The 19,865-nt window shown below is 45.1% G+C and overlaps 2 protein-coding genes across 2 annotated transcripts; one reads left to right on the top strand and one right to left on the bottom strand.

The window, feature by feature from the left end:
- The first annotated feature begins 42 nt into the window (after positions 1-42).
- On the top strand, positions 43-6,053 carry zdhhc12b (zinc finger DHHC-type palmitoyltransferase 12b). The gene is made up of 5 exons (XM_056588290.1): positions 43-636; positions 746-885; positions 1,497-1,592; positions 3,090-3,256; positions 3,939-6,053. Exons 1-5 carry the CDS (start codon positions 540-542, stop codon positions 4,258-4,260), a joined length of 822 nt encoding a protein of 273 aa, XP_056444265.1. The 5' UTR covers positions 43-539; the 3' UTR covers positions 4,261-6,053.
- On the bottom strand, positions 5,556-19,614 carry pkn3 (protein kinase N3). The gene is made up of 22 exons (XM_056588283.1): positions 19,310-19,614; positions 17,956-18,232; positions 17,100-17,260; positions 16,310-16,430; positions 15,836-15,984; positions 15,175-15,406; positions 14,513-14,695; positions 14,080-14,189; positions 13,651-13,794; positions 13,296-13,371; positions 12,638-12,791; positions 12,202-12,289; positions 12,004-12,077; positions 11,400-11,469; positions 11,152-11,243; positions 10,411-10,587; positions 9,632-9,694; positions 9,475-9,551; positions 8,138-8,280; positions 7,446-7,553; positions 6,935-7,015; positions 5,556-6,696 (listed from the first exon to the last, which is right to left on the bottom strand). Exons 1-22 carry the CDS (start codon positions 19,328-19,330, stop codon positions 6,496-6,498), a joined length of 2,802 nt encoding a protein of 933 aa, XP_056444258.1. The 5' UTR covers positions 19,331-19,614; the 3' UTR covers positions 5,556-6,495.
- Between the last annotated feature and the right edge of the window lie 251 nt (positions 19,615-19,865).

Below are 19,865 nucleotides of genomic sequence, written 5' to 3'. Positions count from 1 at the left end.
GATCAAATATCCCTTAACCGTGCCATACTAGTGGGGCTTCTCACGTGACAGATGAAGACCAATGAAAGTGAACCTACATAACAATAATCGACAACAAACAGTAGCGGATTGACGGCTCTACAGTATCTACAGTATTGTATCAATATTCTGTTTTTGTTGCACTTGTTTTTTTTGGTCGACTGATTTATTGACTCTTGGTGCGACGTTTAAATATTAATTAGTCAACTGTGTGTTCTTTGGAATCTGACGCTTAGCACACAACGTCGCAGATGCTGTACGATAAATCCAACGATCGTGCGATATACATTATACATTGTATTTTTTGATGTACAGCGGAGTATTTTGTTTTGGGATATCTGTCCTTGCGATTGTAAAAAATGAAGGACTTTTATCAAACAACTTATTGGGGCAGTGGCTGCCTGCTTGCTAGCTAGATCTCTCATGGTCGGACGCACTTGAGCCCAGCGGGGGTCCTGGAGGGGAGCGGACTATGATCAATGGAGAAGTCGCGGAGGTTGACGCTCTAACATGCTAGGACGATGTTCAAAAATGTATTCGGCTCAGGGTTCCTTGTACGAACAGCTCATGTTATTTTGACATGGGTCATCACCCTCATCCTGTTCCTGCATGATACAGGTAAGAGACGCGTTGTGCGGTTAAAATTAGATGTTCATATACGCTGTGACGTGTTGTTGTTGTCCTGCAACATTCCGTATACTGAATGTGGTGTTTTGTTTTTTGGAAGATCTGCGGAAGCATGAAGAGAATGGCAGGCTTGTTCAGCCCGTGCTCTTCGTCCTGCTGGTGCTGGTGTCCGTCTTGCTTTATTTCGCCGTCTCCCTGATGGACCCTGGATTCATCCTCAACGATGACAACGGTTTGCAGGTGACTAATTTTTGCATGATGCTACTGGCATGTCATTTTATGTGTGTTGATAAGGTGTTAATACTTGATGTAGAACTAACTTAAGGAAAACTATTATAGAGGTTCTGCTGTTTCATTTAACAGCCTGAAGAACAATATAAATACATACAGTATATTTCCCACCACAGGACAGTTTTCATTGTTCTGTGATGGGAGGCATCGAGATCCATGACGTAATGAGGGGAGGTTCATTGCATTATTGTTGTCATAGTTAACTAGTATATTACTGCTTTTCTTGTCTTGTGTGTATCATCTTATACCTCAGTACCCGGATGACATCATTCATGTAATTGTATGCATGTAATGTTAATGCATTCAACAGTAACATTGATAATGTGACACCTTGTTTATTTGGATATTCTAATCCATATGCTTGCAACTTCTGAATTCTTATAACAACCATGAACGCAAAATAGGATGATGGCACAATACGGTGGGATTCAAGAGGTTAAGATCATCAGTGATGGGAGCTTTCTGGTCCCCTCTCTCTGTGTGTCCATCCTGATCCTGTGAGTTCCCATACTGGTGCTCTCTGAACACCTAACCCCGACCTCTGACCCCTGTGCTAACAGTTCACCCTGGGGACTACAGAGGAGCAGCAGGACATGATCCCCCCCCCCACCTCCAAGTCCCTGCGCCAGCGCCGCTGCGGACACTGCCTGCTTCAGGTACACTGTTCTCAGCCAGGGCCCAGTAGTGGGTGGCACTGGTCCTCAGACTCTGGGACCCAGATAGACAATTGGCCAGAAACCGTCCCTGTTCACAGCGCCTGTCCTCAGGGGATCGCAGGGCAAACAAACACTGGTGTCGTTCATAACGCTAAATGTGCGTCTGCTACTTTAATGTACCAGGGAACCATAATTAGTGTAATGAGTGACACCTGTGTTTGACCTATGATGCTAAAGCTATGAAAAGAGCCTGTTCAAATTGATTGATTGAAATTGTCAGTTTTCAAAGTTCAAGTTGACCGTCAGCTTTATTGTCAATTCCAACAAATGTGCAAGACAAATAGGTAATATAAAAAAATAAGTCATATTTACAAAAGTGAGTAGATTAATGAGTGATCTTGATGTGGTTGGTGATTTGTTGACTGCAACTTCATTCCATGGTCTGATGTGTCCTCATTGGGTGTTCGGTGGGCACATATCAACAAACACGGGTTTGAACGTGCAATGTTCTTTTTTTAGAACGACTGGAGTGCATTACCTGTTTCCGAAACCTGCGGTTTGAGAAGCGGTGCCTCACGTCACCCGCTGTGGGACGATGCATGTGTGTCATGGACAGGTTGAACCTGCCACGGCCGTCCCCTGCAATCTAACACGGGATCTCGCGGCAGTATAGAATAACAACAGCAGTAGCCCCGTAGCCAAGTTCTCCGTTACATCACCCCAACTCGATTTCGCAGAAGAAAACACAATATTATATTGTGGAATATTCGAATAATGTCTTTGTAGACAACGCAGATTTGAATTTCTTGGGCCAAATGGTCGTTTCCCAGCAGTCTTTGATGCAAGCGTAAGTGCAGTACATCTGTCGATGGACCATTGCTACTCAGACACCATAGTGCTAAGCAGTGAGGGGTTGATTCTTTAAGCCCATGCTGATTGAAATACAAACACTCTTACCACTAAGTCCCATGGCAGTTGTCTGGGACCGTCACTCTGACACTCTTACAGAGTACAGCCTTTGTTTGGTTTCAGTAGCCAAGAGCCTATCTCAACCATCTCGTTCTCTCGCTCATTAAAGGAATTGTGTAATGATGCAGGTGAGAACAGGCTGGGGGAATAGTATTCAAAGCTCAGGGTTTCGCTACGTCTTCGTTTCAAGATATTCTCTGAGAACTTGTGGAACGAGGAAAATACCTAGTGCAGCTTCAGCAAGGTGATAAGGGGAAATAGTTTCAGTTGATACATTTTGTAGTCATGAAAGGCTTTTTTTTTTTAAAAAGGCGTACATTGATTCCATGACCCAACTTTAATTTTTTTTAAATAAATAGAATACTATATGAGATTTCTTTGAATATTTCAGATAGGCCATTCGAATAGGATCTATGAAAGTGTGTGTGTGTGTGTGTGTGTGTGTGTGTGTGTGTGTGTGTGTGTGTGTGTGTGTGTGTGTGTGTGCGTGTGCGCGCGCATGTGTGTGTGTGCGTGTTTCCAAAGCAGCAGCCAATGAGGTCCAAGCACTGCCAGACGTGTCAGCACTGCGTGCGCCGCTACGACCACCACTGCCCCTGGATCGAGAACTGCGTGGGCGAGCGCAACCACCGCTGGTTCGTGCTCTACCTGGCCGTCCAGCTGCTGGTGCTGCTGTGGGGGCTGCACATGGCCTGGTGAGTGGAGCCCCTCCATGATGCTCTGCATGCAGTCAGGGCTGCCCCCCCCTCTTCATTGCGTAATTGTGCAATAGTGCGAAAGTGAATCGAATTTGCATCGCTTTGGGGCGTCTGCGTCCCGAAAGGTTGCATTTGATGAGAAAACAGAGGAGAAAAATGGAATGAATGCATTTGCTTTTGGACGCCTTGTACTTGAATGACACACTGTACAACAGCTCGTTGGTGTTAAGGGTGCTAGAGTCTTGTGTGTCTGAGGAATCCCTACAGCTAAATATGGGACTTGATGTGAAATGACGGCGAGGTTGGCAAATTGAGTCAATGTTCTTTTCATCGCAATGAATAATCGCACAATATTGTGCGAGATAATCTCAATTATTATTTTGACTTAATAGTACAGCCCTACATACACTGCTCATCCCTCAGGGCTCTTAACTGAGTTTTTTACCCCAATAGGGAGTCACCTTAACAAAATGAGGGGTATGCAAAGACCGCTAAAAGACGTGTATGTGTGTGTGCGTTAATTAATGGACTAGATCAACAGAGGGATATCCACAAAGTTAAAACAAAAACAAAAACATACGGCACGTGACAAGACACACAGGGCTTCGTAAGTTTTTGTGTCGAAAAAAAAAACACTGAACAAAAGGCGCTCCCTGAGGTCCCGTTCCCTCTCCCCCAGGACGGGCTTCAGTGCGGCGGACTCGTGGCAGGCGTGGCTGCGCTCCAACGGCGTGCTGCTGGCGGCGGCGGCGGCGGTGGCCCTGCTCTCGCTGACGGTGCTGCTGCTGCTGGGGTCCCACCTCTACCTGGTCTCCCTCAACACCACCACCTGGGAGTTCATGTCCCGCCACCGCATCTCCTACCTGCGTCACTGCGGCGCCGACGAGAACCCCTTCGACCGCGGCGCCGCCCACAACCTGTGGGGCTTCTTCTGTGCGCCGGGTGGGTCCGCGGTGGTGTGGGAGCAGGTGTACTTCAGAGAGGGCAGCGACCCTGTGTGACCGACCCCGGAGGGACCCGCCATCGCAAAGGGGACATTTTCTTACTTTTTTTTTAAGATTAGCTTTCTTTTTAGACAGGAAAGTATGGGAGAGAGGGGAGGAATTGCACCAAAGGACCATGGGAAGGATTCGAACCCGGTTCGCTGTGATCAGGACTGAGCCTGTATTGTACATGCTCAACCTGGTGAGGGGCGCCCCGTAGGGGGGTGTGTGTGTGTGTGTGTGTGTGTGTGTGTGTGTGTGTGTTCTGCTTCCCTGTATTAGATGCGTCTCAAAGGGAAACCGGCAATGAGAGCACATGGCAGCAGTCGGAACCAGATCAAATCCAATCCGCCCCAGCTGAGGTGAACCCGTTCCAGGGTTTGTGGTCAACTGGTTACATTGAGTGGGAAAAGTGAAGATGTACTCGAATTAATTTGAATTTTTTTTTTTAATCATTCTGAAATAAGCGAATACTATGACATGAAATAAGCTAAGACGTAGATATAGTCTGTTTCATTCGTTTATACTTTATTAGGGGACTAATACTGTTTGCAACAAACTGTGTTTCATTATCAAACAATTGTTTACAATCTTTAAAGTATATTATATAAGCAACAACCGATATTGTTTTGGTGTATATCCTTTGCGTTTAAGTGTGTAGTTTGAGTGGTTTGGCGAAGGATTGTAAAACCCCTGTAACACACAAGCTTACAATGACTTGTTTATGCACTTCCATCCTACTGGACCTTACCCCTGCCCTTCATGGACTTTTACTTGAAATGGAAATTTACTGAAATGGAAACTTGCGTAACGGTTTGATAGCTCTCCCAAGCATGCATACCAGATCAAAATCCATCCTTGGCAGATTTATTTTCTATACTCTTGATGTACCGTTTACACTTTAGTGATTCGTGGTTGTTTTGATATTATCTGTGGTGTGTTTTATTAACTCTACACAAAAATAACTTTACAGGGTTCATTTTGCACAATTATTTTTTTTCTACTACTGTAATTGTATTTAATTATGTTTTGAGTACTTTGTTAAAAAGTGTATTTTTGTTTAGTACAATCCTTGTGTGCTACATTTTCCGAGAGTAAGCATTTCAATCGATTTTGTATTTTTGACTACTATTTTGAAATAGAGGTTTTAAGAGGTTTGACTTTTGTATTTGTAGTTTTTAATACAGCTACTTAAAATCCCCCATGCATTGTTTGGTATTCCCATGATGGCTTTTCCCTGTGAAATAGATATTCTAAAGCAATAAATGTATTTAACTTACAGTATCTGTTAACTGAAAAAGTGCTAAATGCAAGTTAATGTCAGTGAAAGATGTTGTGGAAACAAAATGATAACATTTGTGTGCTTATCTTTATTTTATAATGGTTATAAAATTAATATGAATAAAAAACAACCATTGTTTGATGGATCAGAATTTATTTCGATTTCCCTTCATTGATTAAATCAATAGTCTTTCATGGCATTTTGAAACACAATAGTTAGCTACATTTCAGGTACTGGCCGATGATCAAATTTGCCCAACAAGTACGACAGAATTGAATACCAATAGTTGTCCACTACATAATATTCAAATATTATACATTAGAACAATATGACCTACAATTCAACATTCAGATGACATCTAACTTCTTTGTAAACCAATATAAATGTCTAGTGTTATAGGGGAGGCAGTATTGGCCCATTTTAGAATATTTGTCATGTTGATTTTTATATGGGCACTTCAGACATTACATACTATTCAAATTATGCTAAAAACTAGTTGAAAGTTACAAATTCAACAATAAGCAGACCAACGCCCAAGTACATATCTTTGACATCTATAACAAATTCTTTATAAATGTAGACTGTACAATTCATGAGAAAGCAGGGTTATTTACAAAGCGTAGTAAAGCTTAAGACAAACATTTTATATTAACAAGATATTCAAACTAACAAACTACAGTAGGTGCGGCATTGACTCCTGGCCCCTTCAACCAATCAGCAACAATAGCATTGCGTGTTTGGGGCCATCACTGTCACTCCATTGTAGTGTTTGATTGATCGAATCCCTGAGGATGGAGTTTGACCAACAGCACCCAAACTAAAGCAGCCTTTGAGTTCTTCCCTATGTTATAAAAGATGTAAAAAAAAAAATAAAGATGGGGACACAACAACCACAGAGACAAAGTCCTCAGACGTAAAGGCTACGAGGAGAAAGAGGAGGAGCTGGTGGGAGGTCAGAGGGTCGGGGGGAGTCAGCTCAAGGAGGAGAAGTCGAAGTCGGAGAAGACGTCCTGCTCCTCGCGGCTCAGGACGTAGGGCGTGTGTGGCGGCGTGAGCACCGGCTTCAGGTGGGTGAACTCCTCGTCGAAGTTGCTCACGTCCTCCGGGGTCTTGATGACCGGGACGAACGGGGGCTTCACCTTCTTGGCCAGGAGAGCGTTCCAGTCCATCCCCTGTCAACGCATGGGAACGTTTCTGCGTTACGGGGGCCAAACGACGCAACGACGCTACTTTGGATGTGAATGCTGTGGTAGTTGAATGCAGTGTCATCTATCAATCGATCTACCGTTTTTTCATAGAATTAAAAAGGATGACTCCTCAGGTACCACACATATGCTTTCATAGCTGTAGCAATGCTTGTGTTTGAATTTGCTCAGGTTATTAAAAGCAGGATATTTCATTGATTATTACCCGAAAGAAATTGTGTCTTTTCACTTCCTGGGCGTCGCCCTCCCCTCCGCCAAGCCTCTTCTCCGGATCCTTCTGCAGCAGCTACACCACCACAGAGGAGGAACACATATGAACCACGGCTTTGGGGAGCCAAAATTTGACCTTTTCAGGTATTTCCATCTTTAAATCGATAGCATTGCCTAGCTTAGCATTAGATGATCAACGTCACCCGGCTCTGTGTTATTGTCACCAGCCATAGTTAGCGGTGAAAGATTAGATGCTGCTAGCATGTTAGCCTTAAATGGTATCAAATATACAACAACAACAACAACATGACGCGTAATGACTTCACCATGTGCTGCATTCATTGTTGTGTCTATACATATTTAAAATGGTCGAGGTGATTAAGTAATGGAATAAGAAGTTAGTCTTGATTTTACTGTTAAAGGAAATGGATCCGGATGTGATGCAGACGTGATCAAGTAACACAACACAACCCTTTGGGCGGTGTGTACGGTGCAGGGACACGGACCTTCTGAATGACCTCCTCCGATCCAGGCGTCAGGAAGCGGGGGTAGCGCACCTCATCGTTGACGATACTGTCAAACACTTCCTCCTCGTCGTCACCAGGGAAGGGGGACTGATGATGTGAGAAACAAATAGATGAATGAATACAGAACTAGTGACTTGTGGATAGCCTTACAAATTGAGAACCGGGATTGTAATTTCATTGAAAAAAACGTTTTCAGGTTTAACACTTTTTGGTGTTTGTTTGGCCTTTTTGTCGTTTGAGAACATGGAGGTTAACGAAAGGTTACAGACAACTTCTCTAATCATTAGGTAGATAGAGTAACTTACTGTGACTTATCTATGAGAATAGATCATATTCTAGATATTTGGGAATAGTAGCTCATTGAAACAAGAGAAATATGTAAATAGAGATCCCATATGCTTTGCATGTGAACCACCATAACCCCGTTTCCCTGCTAGACCGGGTTTCCCTCCTCATGGAAACAACCTGATATCTGAGTCAAACATTATCCATGTGCAGTGACATTTTACCTCCCAGGAACCAGGGAGCAGTACTATGCCTTCTACATAAACCCGGTACGACGTGTGTAGACACTAAGGCCCATTCCTACCCCTTCCCCTTCCCCCTCCCCCTTGTTTTGAAGGGGTAAGGGGAAGGGGTAAGGGGTAGGAATGGGATTGGGCCTAACTCACCTCTCCCACCAGCATCTCGTAGATCAGCACTCCCAGCCCCCACCAGTCCACACTGCGGGTGTAGTTGTTCTCCGTCAGCACCTCGGGGGCCAGGAACTCGGGGGTGCCGCAGAAGGTGGTGGTCCGGTCCCCGTGGGCCATGCCTACAGAACAAACGCACACAGAGGGGGTGGGAGGGGGGGGTGAGACCGTGACATGACACGAGGCTAGACTGGTGACCCCAGGGGTTCCAGTGCCAGTGTCCCGCTGCAGGTATGTACTGTGTAATGAAGAGCTTTAACAAAATGTATACTATTTAATTTACAGCTATTAATATTGTATTTTTATTTAAGTCAAATAATTTACTGTCCAGTTTGTGTTTCTCTGTAACTTTCTCTTTTTTTATTTTGCATTGTTGAAGAAATTCTTGATGAGACTCATCAAGTCTCATCAAGTCTCACCATCTTGAATCTCTAAACTTGTGAGAGCGTGTACTCAATATGTAATGACATCATGGAACAACATGGAACTACACTTACTTTGAGGTAAGGGTTAGAAACAGGGCGAAAATGTGAGTACAACGCTTGGATTAGGCTGTTCCATGAGGTTACTACATATTGAGTAAATACTTGTTGAGTGTGTGTGTGGATGACGGCTGGTTTTAGCAGCCTCACCTGGCCTGAGTCACACTGACTAAACTCTGGCGCTGGGTGGGGCTGCACACCTGTTGCACACTGAGAAATCAATGTGCACAGGTTTAACCAGACATCACCACACACTCAATCACACTCACGGGGAGATCTCGTGCATGGGAACAGCACCAGCTCAGGTATCACTGTTTGCAAACCATACAATAAACCGGTTTTCCATCATCACGTCCACGCATCTATTACTGGAGGAGCCTGGTAAAAGTCACCTGGGTGGAGTGTGGAGTCGACTGGACCTTGTAACAATGGTGTTACAGGTGGTTTATAACACAGCTCAGCCCTGTAACGAGGACCGGCTGCCTGGGAGTGGTACTGAAACCCTTCCTCCCGTACAACAGGCCACTTCAATGACCCTACTGTCAAAGGGGTTTGAACCTTGAGCATATTAAACCGCAATCATACATAAAACTAATTGTTAACTTAAACTCTTCAAAAACATTTGATTGAAGATGCTATGATTTGGTCCCAGTCCAAATCCCGTCATGAATCCACAAAGTTTTAAAAGGTAGGGAGCAGAGAGGGGACTTTTTCTTGGTTGTTTCAAAACCTTGCTCTCTTCTGCTCTTTTCTGTGCTCCCCGTCTTAACAACTCTCGCATCTTACCTGCTGCACCATTAAACGCACATATTGCTGCTTTATTGAGGGATTTACCTTCCTTGCAGAGACCAAAGTCTGCTATCCTGACAAAGCCGTCCGCATCCATCAGCAGGTTATCCAGTTTCAGATCCCTGGGGGGCAGAAAGAAAAGCCTGTACCCTGCGTCCGTCCATGAAACGTAACACTGAGGGCATCTGGGAGACAGACCCACCTGTACACGATGCTGTTGGCGTGGAGGAACTCTAGCCCCAGTAGTACACAGGAAGAGTAGAACCTGGACACACACACACACACACACACACACACACACACACACACACACACACACACACACACACACACACACACACACACACACACACACACACACACACAGTATTTTTTTACGGTTTAATAGTACAATAATGAAATACAAAACCAGTAGAGTATTGCAGACATGAGGATATCCTAAAGCCAGTTCAGCATCCTAGCTAAACCCTTCCCATCTGCGGTTAACATGGGTTATTATGGTACACATTCTCAGGGCAGAGACGTTAACCTATGTTTTGTTCCTGTGTGTTTGTATGGATCCCATCTCCCTCTCTTTTTCTTTAAAGGTGAAATATTACACCACCAGGTGTCAGTGTGATTAGCCGTTACAAGCCGTTTTGTTAAATCTGCCTCTTCTGACATCACAAGTGGGCATGTCCTCCTAGATGGATGACGGCTAGATGAGCAACGTTTGCTACAGTCCACTGGGTAGGCTGGTAGACTGATCTATCCAGCGTACATCTAGGTGGACACGCCCACTTGCAATGTCAGAAGAGGCCGATTTTCAAAACGGCCTGTAAGGGCTAATCTCACTCACACCTGGCGGTTACAATAGGTCGCCTTTAACCCATAACAGATAGGAATGTCCCTTCAGAGTGAATCATTCCTTGCTATAACTTGCCAATCCTTCTCTAATCCATCTGAATGTACCCAGGGCATTCCCTGGGGCTATGGGCTCACCGGGTCTGTTTGTCGCTGAAGACGCCGTTGTGGATGTGCGTCATGAGGTCTCCTCCCGGGGAGTAGGCCATGATGAAGCACACGTGGTCGGCCGTCTGGAAGCAGCCGTGCAGGTTGACCAGGAAGGGGTGCTGGGCGACGTTGATCGCCTCGAAGATCCTCTTCTCACACTGCAGGCTGCCAGGGTGTGATCGCATGAGTCATCACGGCGCAAGGGAGCGTCAACATAGAATCATATCTTTGTGTTTGTTGACACTCTAGCCAGTATGTTTACTCAATCCACTTAGCGTGTCAAAGAGCGTATCTTCAAGTGGCAGATTAGAGTGACATTGTTGAACTCTTAAATACGGTACCACCGTTTATATAATTATAATTATAAATTCAACTTATAGAGCGCATTTCTAAATACTCAAAGTTGCTTATCAGAGTGAACAAAGAATAAAAATCATTTTATAATAATGCGTATAAGTAAAAAGATAACAAAGGTGACAAAAAACTGGAATAGCTATATAAGACTAGGGATAGTTAAAAGGAGGGAGGGGAGACAAGAGAAGGAGTTCATGTGTTGAAAGCGATCTTGAAAGGTGAGTTTTAAGGGCCTGTTTAAATTATGAGAGTGCTAGCCTGTCGGATGTATATCCGACAGGTAATTTAAAGCTAGTAAAAAGCTAGTATTTAAAGCTAGCATTGCTAGTAAAATGCCTCCAACAGGTTTAACTTGCGTGCCATGGGTTTCCTCACCTGTCAACCTCATTGCGTGTCATGATGTCACCCTTCTTCAGAGCCTTGATGGCGTACATTTTTCCGGAGCGCTTATGTTCCGCGAGCAGAACCTGAATGCAGTTATAAAAGGATAAAAGGATAGATGTTACGCCAAGTAAGCCTGAATCCCTCATAGACACAGAGTCTCAAATAAATCAATCGGAATACATATACAACAAGTATCTATTTACAATCACACCCATAGAGACACCGTGAATCACAAGCACCTTTCCAAAGTGGCCTCTTCCTAGAACTGATAGACAGCAGAAGTCTTCCATCTGAATCCCCTTTTTACGCCTGCAAGGACAACGTAGATAAAGAGCGTAAACAACACGACACAATTGAATGACCAAAATATGATAACGGATTGAAGTAATACATTTGTCTATGGTCATTATACTTGACTTATACATCCCGGATGAATCAGCAGCGTCTTGGCAAATGGGCTGCCTGCCATATTGTAATCTTTACATCGACATGCCTCACATTCCCCCACACTGACAGCACTGTCCACCATGTGAGGCGTCCTGTTTGAACAACAGACCCTTCAAATGCTACTGACTGGCCGACATGCTTGAGACGACAAATGCACAACTATCACATGTTCCATGTTTAAAAAGACAAAACGCGTAAACCGGTTCTTATCATGCAGGCTGTTGCGTTGCGGCACACACACACACACACACACACACACACACACACACACACACACACACACACACACACACACACACACACACACACACACACACACACACACACACACACACACACACACACACACACACACACACACACACACACACACACACACACACACAAATTACTCACTTTAAAGATTGTGGAGTGAACCGTTGGTTCTCTTTGGAATCATGGAACTGGTTCTCGGCATCGTCTAAGGTCGACTAGTATGACAGAAGCAGAGAGTTTTAACTAAAGTTTGAGTTTTAGCATGGAATTTGATACACAAGGGACGGTTTAACCCCTGCTGTGATGTCAGGTGTTTTGCGTGACCATAAAAGGGCGTACCGTCGGTGTGTTCCTGGCGGCCTTGCTCGCTGCCCTGGAGGAAGGAGGACTCTCGTCGTTGAAGTTGAGCTTGGTGACGGCGGGCTCTCTGGAAGGCAGTACGAGAAACAACGATGAAACACAGGCTTTTGCAACCGCAATCACCGTCGCACTGTAGATCGGTACGAAGTAAGACTGGAGACCTTTAATGTGACTGGACTTTACACAAATTATAAATTGGTACCTGCTCAATGACTCTGGGCTCTGGTCCTCTTTTTTTATTAGCCTTTTCATCATTAGTATCAATATGAGCATCTACATAGTGTATATAAACTTGAACTACGTCAAATACTGCGGTCTGGCATTTAAATCAAGACTAGAAGGGGAGTCATTTTCCAAAGGCGCCGCAGAAAGCTGTCCCTAGTGGAGTGGGGGGGGGGGGTGGGGTGGTGGTTACCCCGGGCGGCCCGCCTTGGCTGGGGTGCCCCCGCCGATGAAGGGAGGGCTGAGGGCTTCCAGGGAACTGCAGGGGGGCAGGATGCTCATGATCATCAGGCGTCCCCAGGTGGTGAAGTTCATGTTCATCTGAGACGCCCGCAGGAAGTTCTTCCCTGCAGGCGGGGGGGGGGGGGAGGGGGGGAGGACGGTCAGCTACAACAACCGAGAGGACAGTACAGCGAGGGGGTTTTTGGGGTTGACGCATGGGTAAGGAAATTGGTAGGACATTGGCGATTTGAGTTTTTGTCTTCCAAATGTTACATCAGGAGCCGTCTGCCATCCCTAACCTCATCACGGTGGACCGATTCTTGATTAAGATCGAATCATTGCATACGGAAAAAGTATTAAAATGCAAAATGTTCTCAAATCAAATCCAGCCATATCTGGGCCACTTTCGTTGAAAACTGAGGAATCATGTGAAAGACGCGAGACGGACTCTGTGAGAGAAGATTCTGCAATACTTGTCCATTGGCCCTTTTTATTCAAATCGTAATTAAACAGACACTTTAGAATTTACAATAGCCCTTGTCACCCGATCCCTGGGAAATGCCACAGAACACAGAAGGCCTGTGAGAACCCCCCCCCAGGAGTACAGTGAAATAGGTAGGCGGAGGTACCTTTTTCTTTAGGGAATATTCTCATCTGCCTCTGGAGCTTGGAACGCCGCTCAATGACCGGATTAATGAATGTCACCTGGAGAAGGGATCCAATGCAAACACACAGGACCAAGAAATAAAGGTTCAGATCTCTGCCCTGGCCTGACAATGTGGAACATCATATCATATGTTAACCACAGATAGGAAGGCTTTATGCTAGGACGGTACACTGGCTTTTAGGATAGCATCAGGTCTTTGCAACACTGTACTGTTTTGTATTACATTATTACAATGTGAAACCATACAAATAACAATGACTCGATGGTGGTAAACATCTGTCTGTCTGTCTGTCTGTCTGTCTGTCTGTCTGTCTGACCTCGATGAAGAGCATGCCTTGGGGCTCCAGGCTCAGGCACATGCCGTGCCGCTGGTTGTCCAGGAAGTCCTCCAGGCGCAGGAACTTCACGCCACACATGGAGCGCCAGTCGCGCCAGTACACCGCGATCTCCAGCTCCCGGGACTACGACCATTAAAACCAATAGCATCATGACCCATTCCTTACATGTCAAAAAAAAGAAGTTCAAGGCACACCAACTTAAAGATGTCTTTATACTTTATAATAATGCAAATCCTAAATAGTACTAGTAATAGTATTACATAAGTAACCCATCAGGATTATGTAATGAATGACACAGATTCATCACAGTACACCTAGTGTTGCCTTAAGGCACACCGGTTGGGAGCCACCGGCGCCAGGGGATCATATAAACAATTTGCATGTCTTCTCTCTCCGGCGGCCACTCACCCGCTCCAGGTCTATGCTGAAGCTCTGTCCCCAGGCCTCCTTGCCCAGCGGCTTCCAGGGCGTGTGGCCCACTATCCGGTTGTCCACCTTCAGAACAGCGCTGATCTCCGCTGAGAGGGACGCACACAATGACTCAGTGAGACGAGGGACGCATGACGCTCCAAAGAGACGGTGACATCGAATGATATAGAAGCTCTGCTGAATGGACACATTGACATTGTGAGTAATAAGAGTGAGGGCTAGGGAGATGCATTTGATTCATGGGACAAGAGTACAAAATCTTTTTCTTTCACTTTGTTATAAGCACTTAATAAAAAAGGATTTTGGATGCATTTATCACAATTATCTAATTGTGTACCAAAAACTGCAAATTTCGATGTGTATGCAATTAATTGTGCAGCCCTAGCATGAGGGCAGAATCAAAGTGGCTCACAAGAAAGCTCATCAGCTTTGGCGGTCTTCCCGTTGGCGCCGCGTCCAGAGAAGCCGGCCCTCAGCTTGACCGAGCGGCCCTCAGAGGGGCTCCCCGGCGGGCCCGCCATGCCGGCCTGTTGGACCCGTCCCGGGACGATCTCCAGCAGCTCCTGGCAGCCCATCAGACACACCTCCAGACGACCTGCGTACAGGACACCCGTTCTGCCCGTCAACTTGGGGAAGGTCCCACATCATATACTTGTATGTATATATGTAGGTATACTATACATCATGTACTGTATTGACGTCAGCTTTAGAAAATATGTTTTGTGCTTCCAAGTGGACAACTTTTATAATACATAATTATGTTCATGTATGAATTGCCTTCATCGCAAGTTTAATTTAAGGAAGCAGGTAGTAGTTCCTAATAGTTGTATGATTTAATGAAAGGGGGTGGGATTAAACAAGTGTATACTACTTCCCGCTCCTTTTTACAATTTGTTAATAAAAAGAGGAAGAAATGATCCTTGTTTTTGGTTTCTGCCAGTTGGTGACGTGTTTTTTCTTGCATATTTGAAATAAACTAAAATCAATCAATCAAATAGTATCGATTCGCAAGGATTGTCTGAAATGAGAGAGACAAAGTGAAGCGGAGGTTGAAGGGAGGGGGGTTGAGCCGACCTGTGAGGCTGGCTGGCTTGAAGAAGGAGGCGTAGGAGGTGGGGCCGGGGGAGTGGAGCCGGGTGGGGCTGTCCAGGGAGCTGCTGCGCACGGCGTTGACGTTGACGTGCGTCAGGTCCTGCTTGATGGAGCCGTGTCTGGGGTGGTCCGAGGGCAGCTCCGCCAGGCGCTTCTCCAGGGACAGGTGCAGCAGGTCCACCTTCTGGCAGGACTCGCTCAGGGTGGCCTGGGCCTGAATGCACAAAAGGGGGGTCCCATGAATAACACGCTGAAGACAAGCCACGGGAAGGCCATAGAACTCAGGGCAGGTGCCAAGGTAAGAGTCCTTTGTGAAAACTACCATGAATGGAAAAAAAAATATCAAAAGATTATGCACAATTGAAGTGATTCCTCCCGGAGAACCGATTTCTTTATTGACAATAGAAGAAAAAGAAAAGGAAAACAACAAAATAACTACGTAAGGGCATTACAATCAATGGGAAATAACGTGCATATGTAAAAAATAAATGTTATTTATAAATGTCAAAGATGTGCATATGTACAAAGACTGTATTCATGTCAATAAATTAAAAAAAGAAAGATATATATTGTGCCGTGATGGAAATAAGGCTGGAATCCACCACTCCAGCCTCAGGGTAACGTGGTCCCCCCCTGCGGTTACCTCGGCCAGGAGCCGGCGGTCCTGCACCTTGCGCCTGCTCAGCTGCCTCACCACGTTCTTGGCGCCGTCCGACACGGCGGCTTCGATCTTCAGGTGATGCCTGAGCTCGGCCACCCGCACCTCCAGAGAGCTGTTCTCAAGGGGACCACCTGACCGGTAAGTCAAGTCAACATACTGTAAGTAGTCTGGTTTAGTGCACGTCTCACACACACACACACACACACACACACACACACACACACACACACACACACACACACACACACACACACACACACACACACACACACACACCTGTGGTTGAATTAATTTTTGTGGGTAGAACTTAACACTAGTTATACTTTTCACTACAGTTAAATAAGACAAAAGCTTTCTTTCAAAACCGAGGACTAGGAGGGGCCGGTACATGGGGTGCAGTGAAAGGACCCCAATGCCGAATATTTCGGGATGTTTCGAGGTTTTGAGGAGACTGACCGTCCACAGCGTCGCGCTCTCCTTTGGGCTGGCCGACCTTGATGATCTGCATGCGGAGCAGCTCTATCTTGGTGCGGCTGTCTTGCAGCATCTGCTGGGCTGTACACAGCAGCTTACGGTCCTGTAGACGCAGAGAGGTCAGCAGATCAGAGCAGGGTCAGACACAACAGGTGGATAAGGATAACACACACACGGTAAAGAAGTCAACACACAATCACTGCATGGCCTTGAGGCAAGGCTAACATGTTACAGATTATAAAATGGATGCCGTGTTCAAATACATGCATTTCAAAATATAAAGTGGACAAAATATAGGAAAGGTACAGGTAGAATGGACATCAAAAATATCAGAGACCTATTTAATATGCTTCTGGAAATCTCCAGCCATTACAGAAACTCTGTTATGGTGTGTTTACATGTGAGAACAGCAGTGAAACACAATACAGATTTGCAAAAAGAAAATCTGCAACTACAAATACCAACCTATAAGTTGTATATACATCTCAAATGGCGTTTTTTTTTTTCGGTTACAAAAATCAAAAGTCTAACACAATAGGCTGAGCCTCTAGGAGTCTAGGTGGACGGACACGCCCACTTGTGATGTCAGAAGAGGCTTCATTTCAATACGTCTTGTAACGGCTAATCACTCACACCTGGTGGTATAATATGGGACCTATAAAGTTTATACCAAAACAACTTTGCACACTTTAGTAGTAGTAGTGTACCTTCATGATTGCATCAGTGGAAAAATATAAATGAATAAAAAGGAGGTGTGTGGGGAAACGCCCACCTTGACCGAGGTGCTGGTGTAGGTCTGGATGAAGTTCTCCGCGCCCTGCTTCACCTTGACCTCCATGGTGAGCTGCTTCTTCAGCGTGTTGACGCGGACGGCGCGGGGGGACGTGACATCCTCCCAGCGGCGGACCTCGGGGGCCTGGGGGGCCTCGGCCCCTAGAGGAGATAGGATGGAGGTGAGGAACAGGTGGGGCCCAAGGCTCGGGCCCACCGATCTGAATGGAGATCAGCACTCTAGAGCCTTTGAGCAGACTCGCTCAAATCAAGGGGGGATTATGGGCGTTTCACTTGCTTTCTTTCATTTTTGTTTCGATCAATCATGTGGCTGGAGGTGGGGGTCTGTGAGCATGTTATTGGCTATTATTGGCAAACACAAACTTGGCCACCAAAAGTAAACTGTAAAACAACGAGAGAATCTTAGTTGCTATTCTAGAGCCATCCACCCCTGTTGTTAACCTGCCGCCGCTCTGCCTGAACAATCTGGGCAAGACCCAGTACACACTTGGGAATTACACAGTAACACATTGAATTTTATGCTGTATGACGTGAACAAGTAGAAATACATCCGACAATGCTAAAACCAGGATAGTATTTTGTAGTAGCACAAAACAGCTATTCTCCCCCACTCTTAGGTTCTTATAAAATGTGTAAACAATAACAATGTAGCCTATGTGGATTTATCTCAAAACCTAAATCATCATATCTTTATCAACCTTAATACATCAATTGTTATGATAAATGCATCACTTTGTGCTTACAGCCCACTGCGATCGTGAATCATGACATGTAGGCCAAGAAGTTCAAGTCCAAAGTCAGACTCAGTTCAGGCGACGTGCTCCTCGTTGGCTCACCTGTGGCGTGGTCCTTCTCCGTGGCCATGGCCCTGGAGTGGAGCTCCTGCAGCTCCAAGTGCAGCCGCTCCAGCTTGCGGTTGGACGCCTTCAGCTGGCCCTCCACCTCCGACACGCTCTTGCGGTTGGTCACGGCGCGCCGCAGCCTCTCCGCCGCCTCCTTGATCTTCAGCTCCCGCTGGATCTCCTGTCGGATGAGGGTACGGGCGTCCTCCAGCCGCTGCTGGAACTGCGGGTCCAAGATGTCGCCGTCCCCTAAGCCCTGCAGGCCGCCGCCCTGTAAACAACAAAACAATGACAACGACGGCGATGACAGCAACCGATTGCTACATTCAAATGAAAAACAGATTATGGAAATACAAATCCTTGATTTACAGCAGGGCTAGAATTTGCGTGAGTTTCGAGGGAAGAAAAGGGGCACCTAATTCAGAAATTTGGTCAGTGTCACACATCAGTGAAAAGGACAAGGGAATAGGGCAAAAGGCCCAAACTATCAAATTATATAGTACAGAATACATATTAGAATGCACGTTTTACAATTCACATCGACAACAGGCCTATTTAACCTTTTTCCTCTTTTTGATTACAGTGTCAATGTTTCAACTCGATTTAAAGAGAATATACAGTATAAGCCATGCTGGCGAAACTGATACTGGTGTGTCCATTGCATAACTATTACATTCAGCAATGAAATCAGAGTTCACATTGCCCACACATGACATACCTAGTCTGTGTCGGTAATAACAACAATAAGCAAACAATGACTACGCTAATTTAGAGGCACAAGAATAAAAAAATAAAAAAAGGAAGACACAACTCTACCTTCTGCTAAAGCAGTATACTGCATCCTAAAAGCAGGTTCACACAAATATATAATTAACTAATATTATGAATATCACAGAGAATTAAATTTATCAATAGGCCTACACATTGATTTAAATAATTTTCCACGACGGACGTTCAACAAGAGGAAATGAAATGACGTGAACGATCATCCAACTCAGTGTCTCAAAGAAAACAATGTTGCGCAGTGAGAAAAGGAAAAGGTCGGCATCACATCAAAAAATAACATTATGAAGTGTGTAAACGGTTTACCCTCTTCAATAATTGGTATACTATATTGCTCTTTATGTTTCGTTCGTTACTTTAAAAAGACGCCGAGATGGCAAGGAAAGGGAGGAGGAATCCAGGTAAACAGGAAAAACAGGTGCGCCCTTGATTTAGTAGCTATATCAAAACAAGTTACCTTGAGTTGACCCAAAGTTAAAACAAAAAATCGTTGATTACATTTAATCATTAACATTACTTTACGATCCACTTTTTAAAATACATTTAGCAATCGGAAATAGCCTACCTGTACCGCCAAACCTGACATGGCTGTCAACTCCGTCCGTCCACGGGAAGCTAGTCGGGCATTCACAGCACACCGCAGTTAGAGCTCAAGTTCCTGATCTACAGATGTGATGGTTACCCGCACTCCGAGTATATTTATTAAAACAAATAATTAAGACACCAATCCGAAAGCATTCTAGGTTAAACCTTCCTTCTCCATTTAAATGTGGTGTTCTCAATGATAAGAAGTTGCAGCAATCTCAGGCTTCCCCAATTGTTTGAAATTAACCAGCGCTCGAGGGCAACGTCAGCAAGGGTCCGTTGGATTGGTGGACTTCAGAGTGACAGATCAATAAAGTAACCAATCATGTCGCATTGTTCAAAGCACCTGCCAGTCTACTTTGAATACTGCGATACCTTCTGCTGCCGAGGAGGTGCTTTGAAAGGTGCTTTGAATGTGTAGGTCATTTAAGAGGAAAGTCCATCAAGGCAGGTGAAGGGCCGAAACCCCTTGGTTATTTCCCGGTTTAAAATCTTAGATTATTATAAGCATTTTAATTGAAATTATATAAATTATC

This window comes from Gadus chalcogrammus, chromosome 4 (assembly GCF_026213295.1).
Source record: "Gadus chalcogrammus isolate NIFS_2021 chromosome 4, NIFS_Gcha_1.0, whole genome shotgun sequence".
NCBI lineage: Eukaryota > Metazoa > Chordata > Actinopteri > Gadiformes > Gadidae > Gadus > Gadus chalcogrammus.
This window is presented reverse-complemented; position numbering and strand designations above follow the sequence as displayed.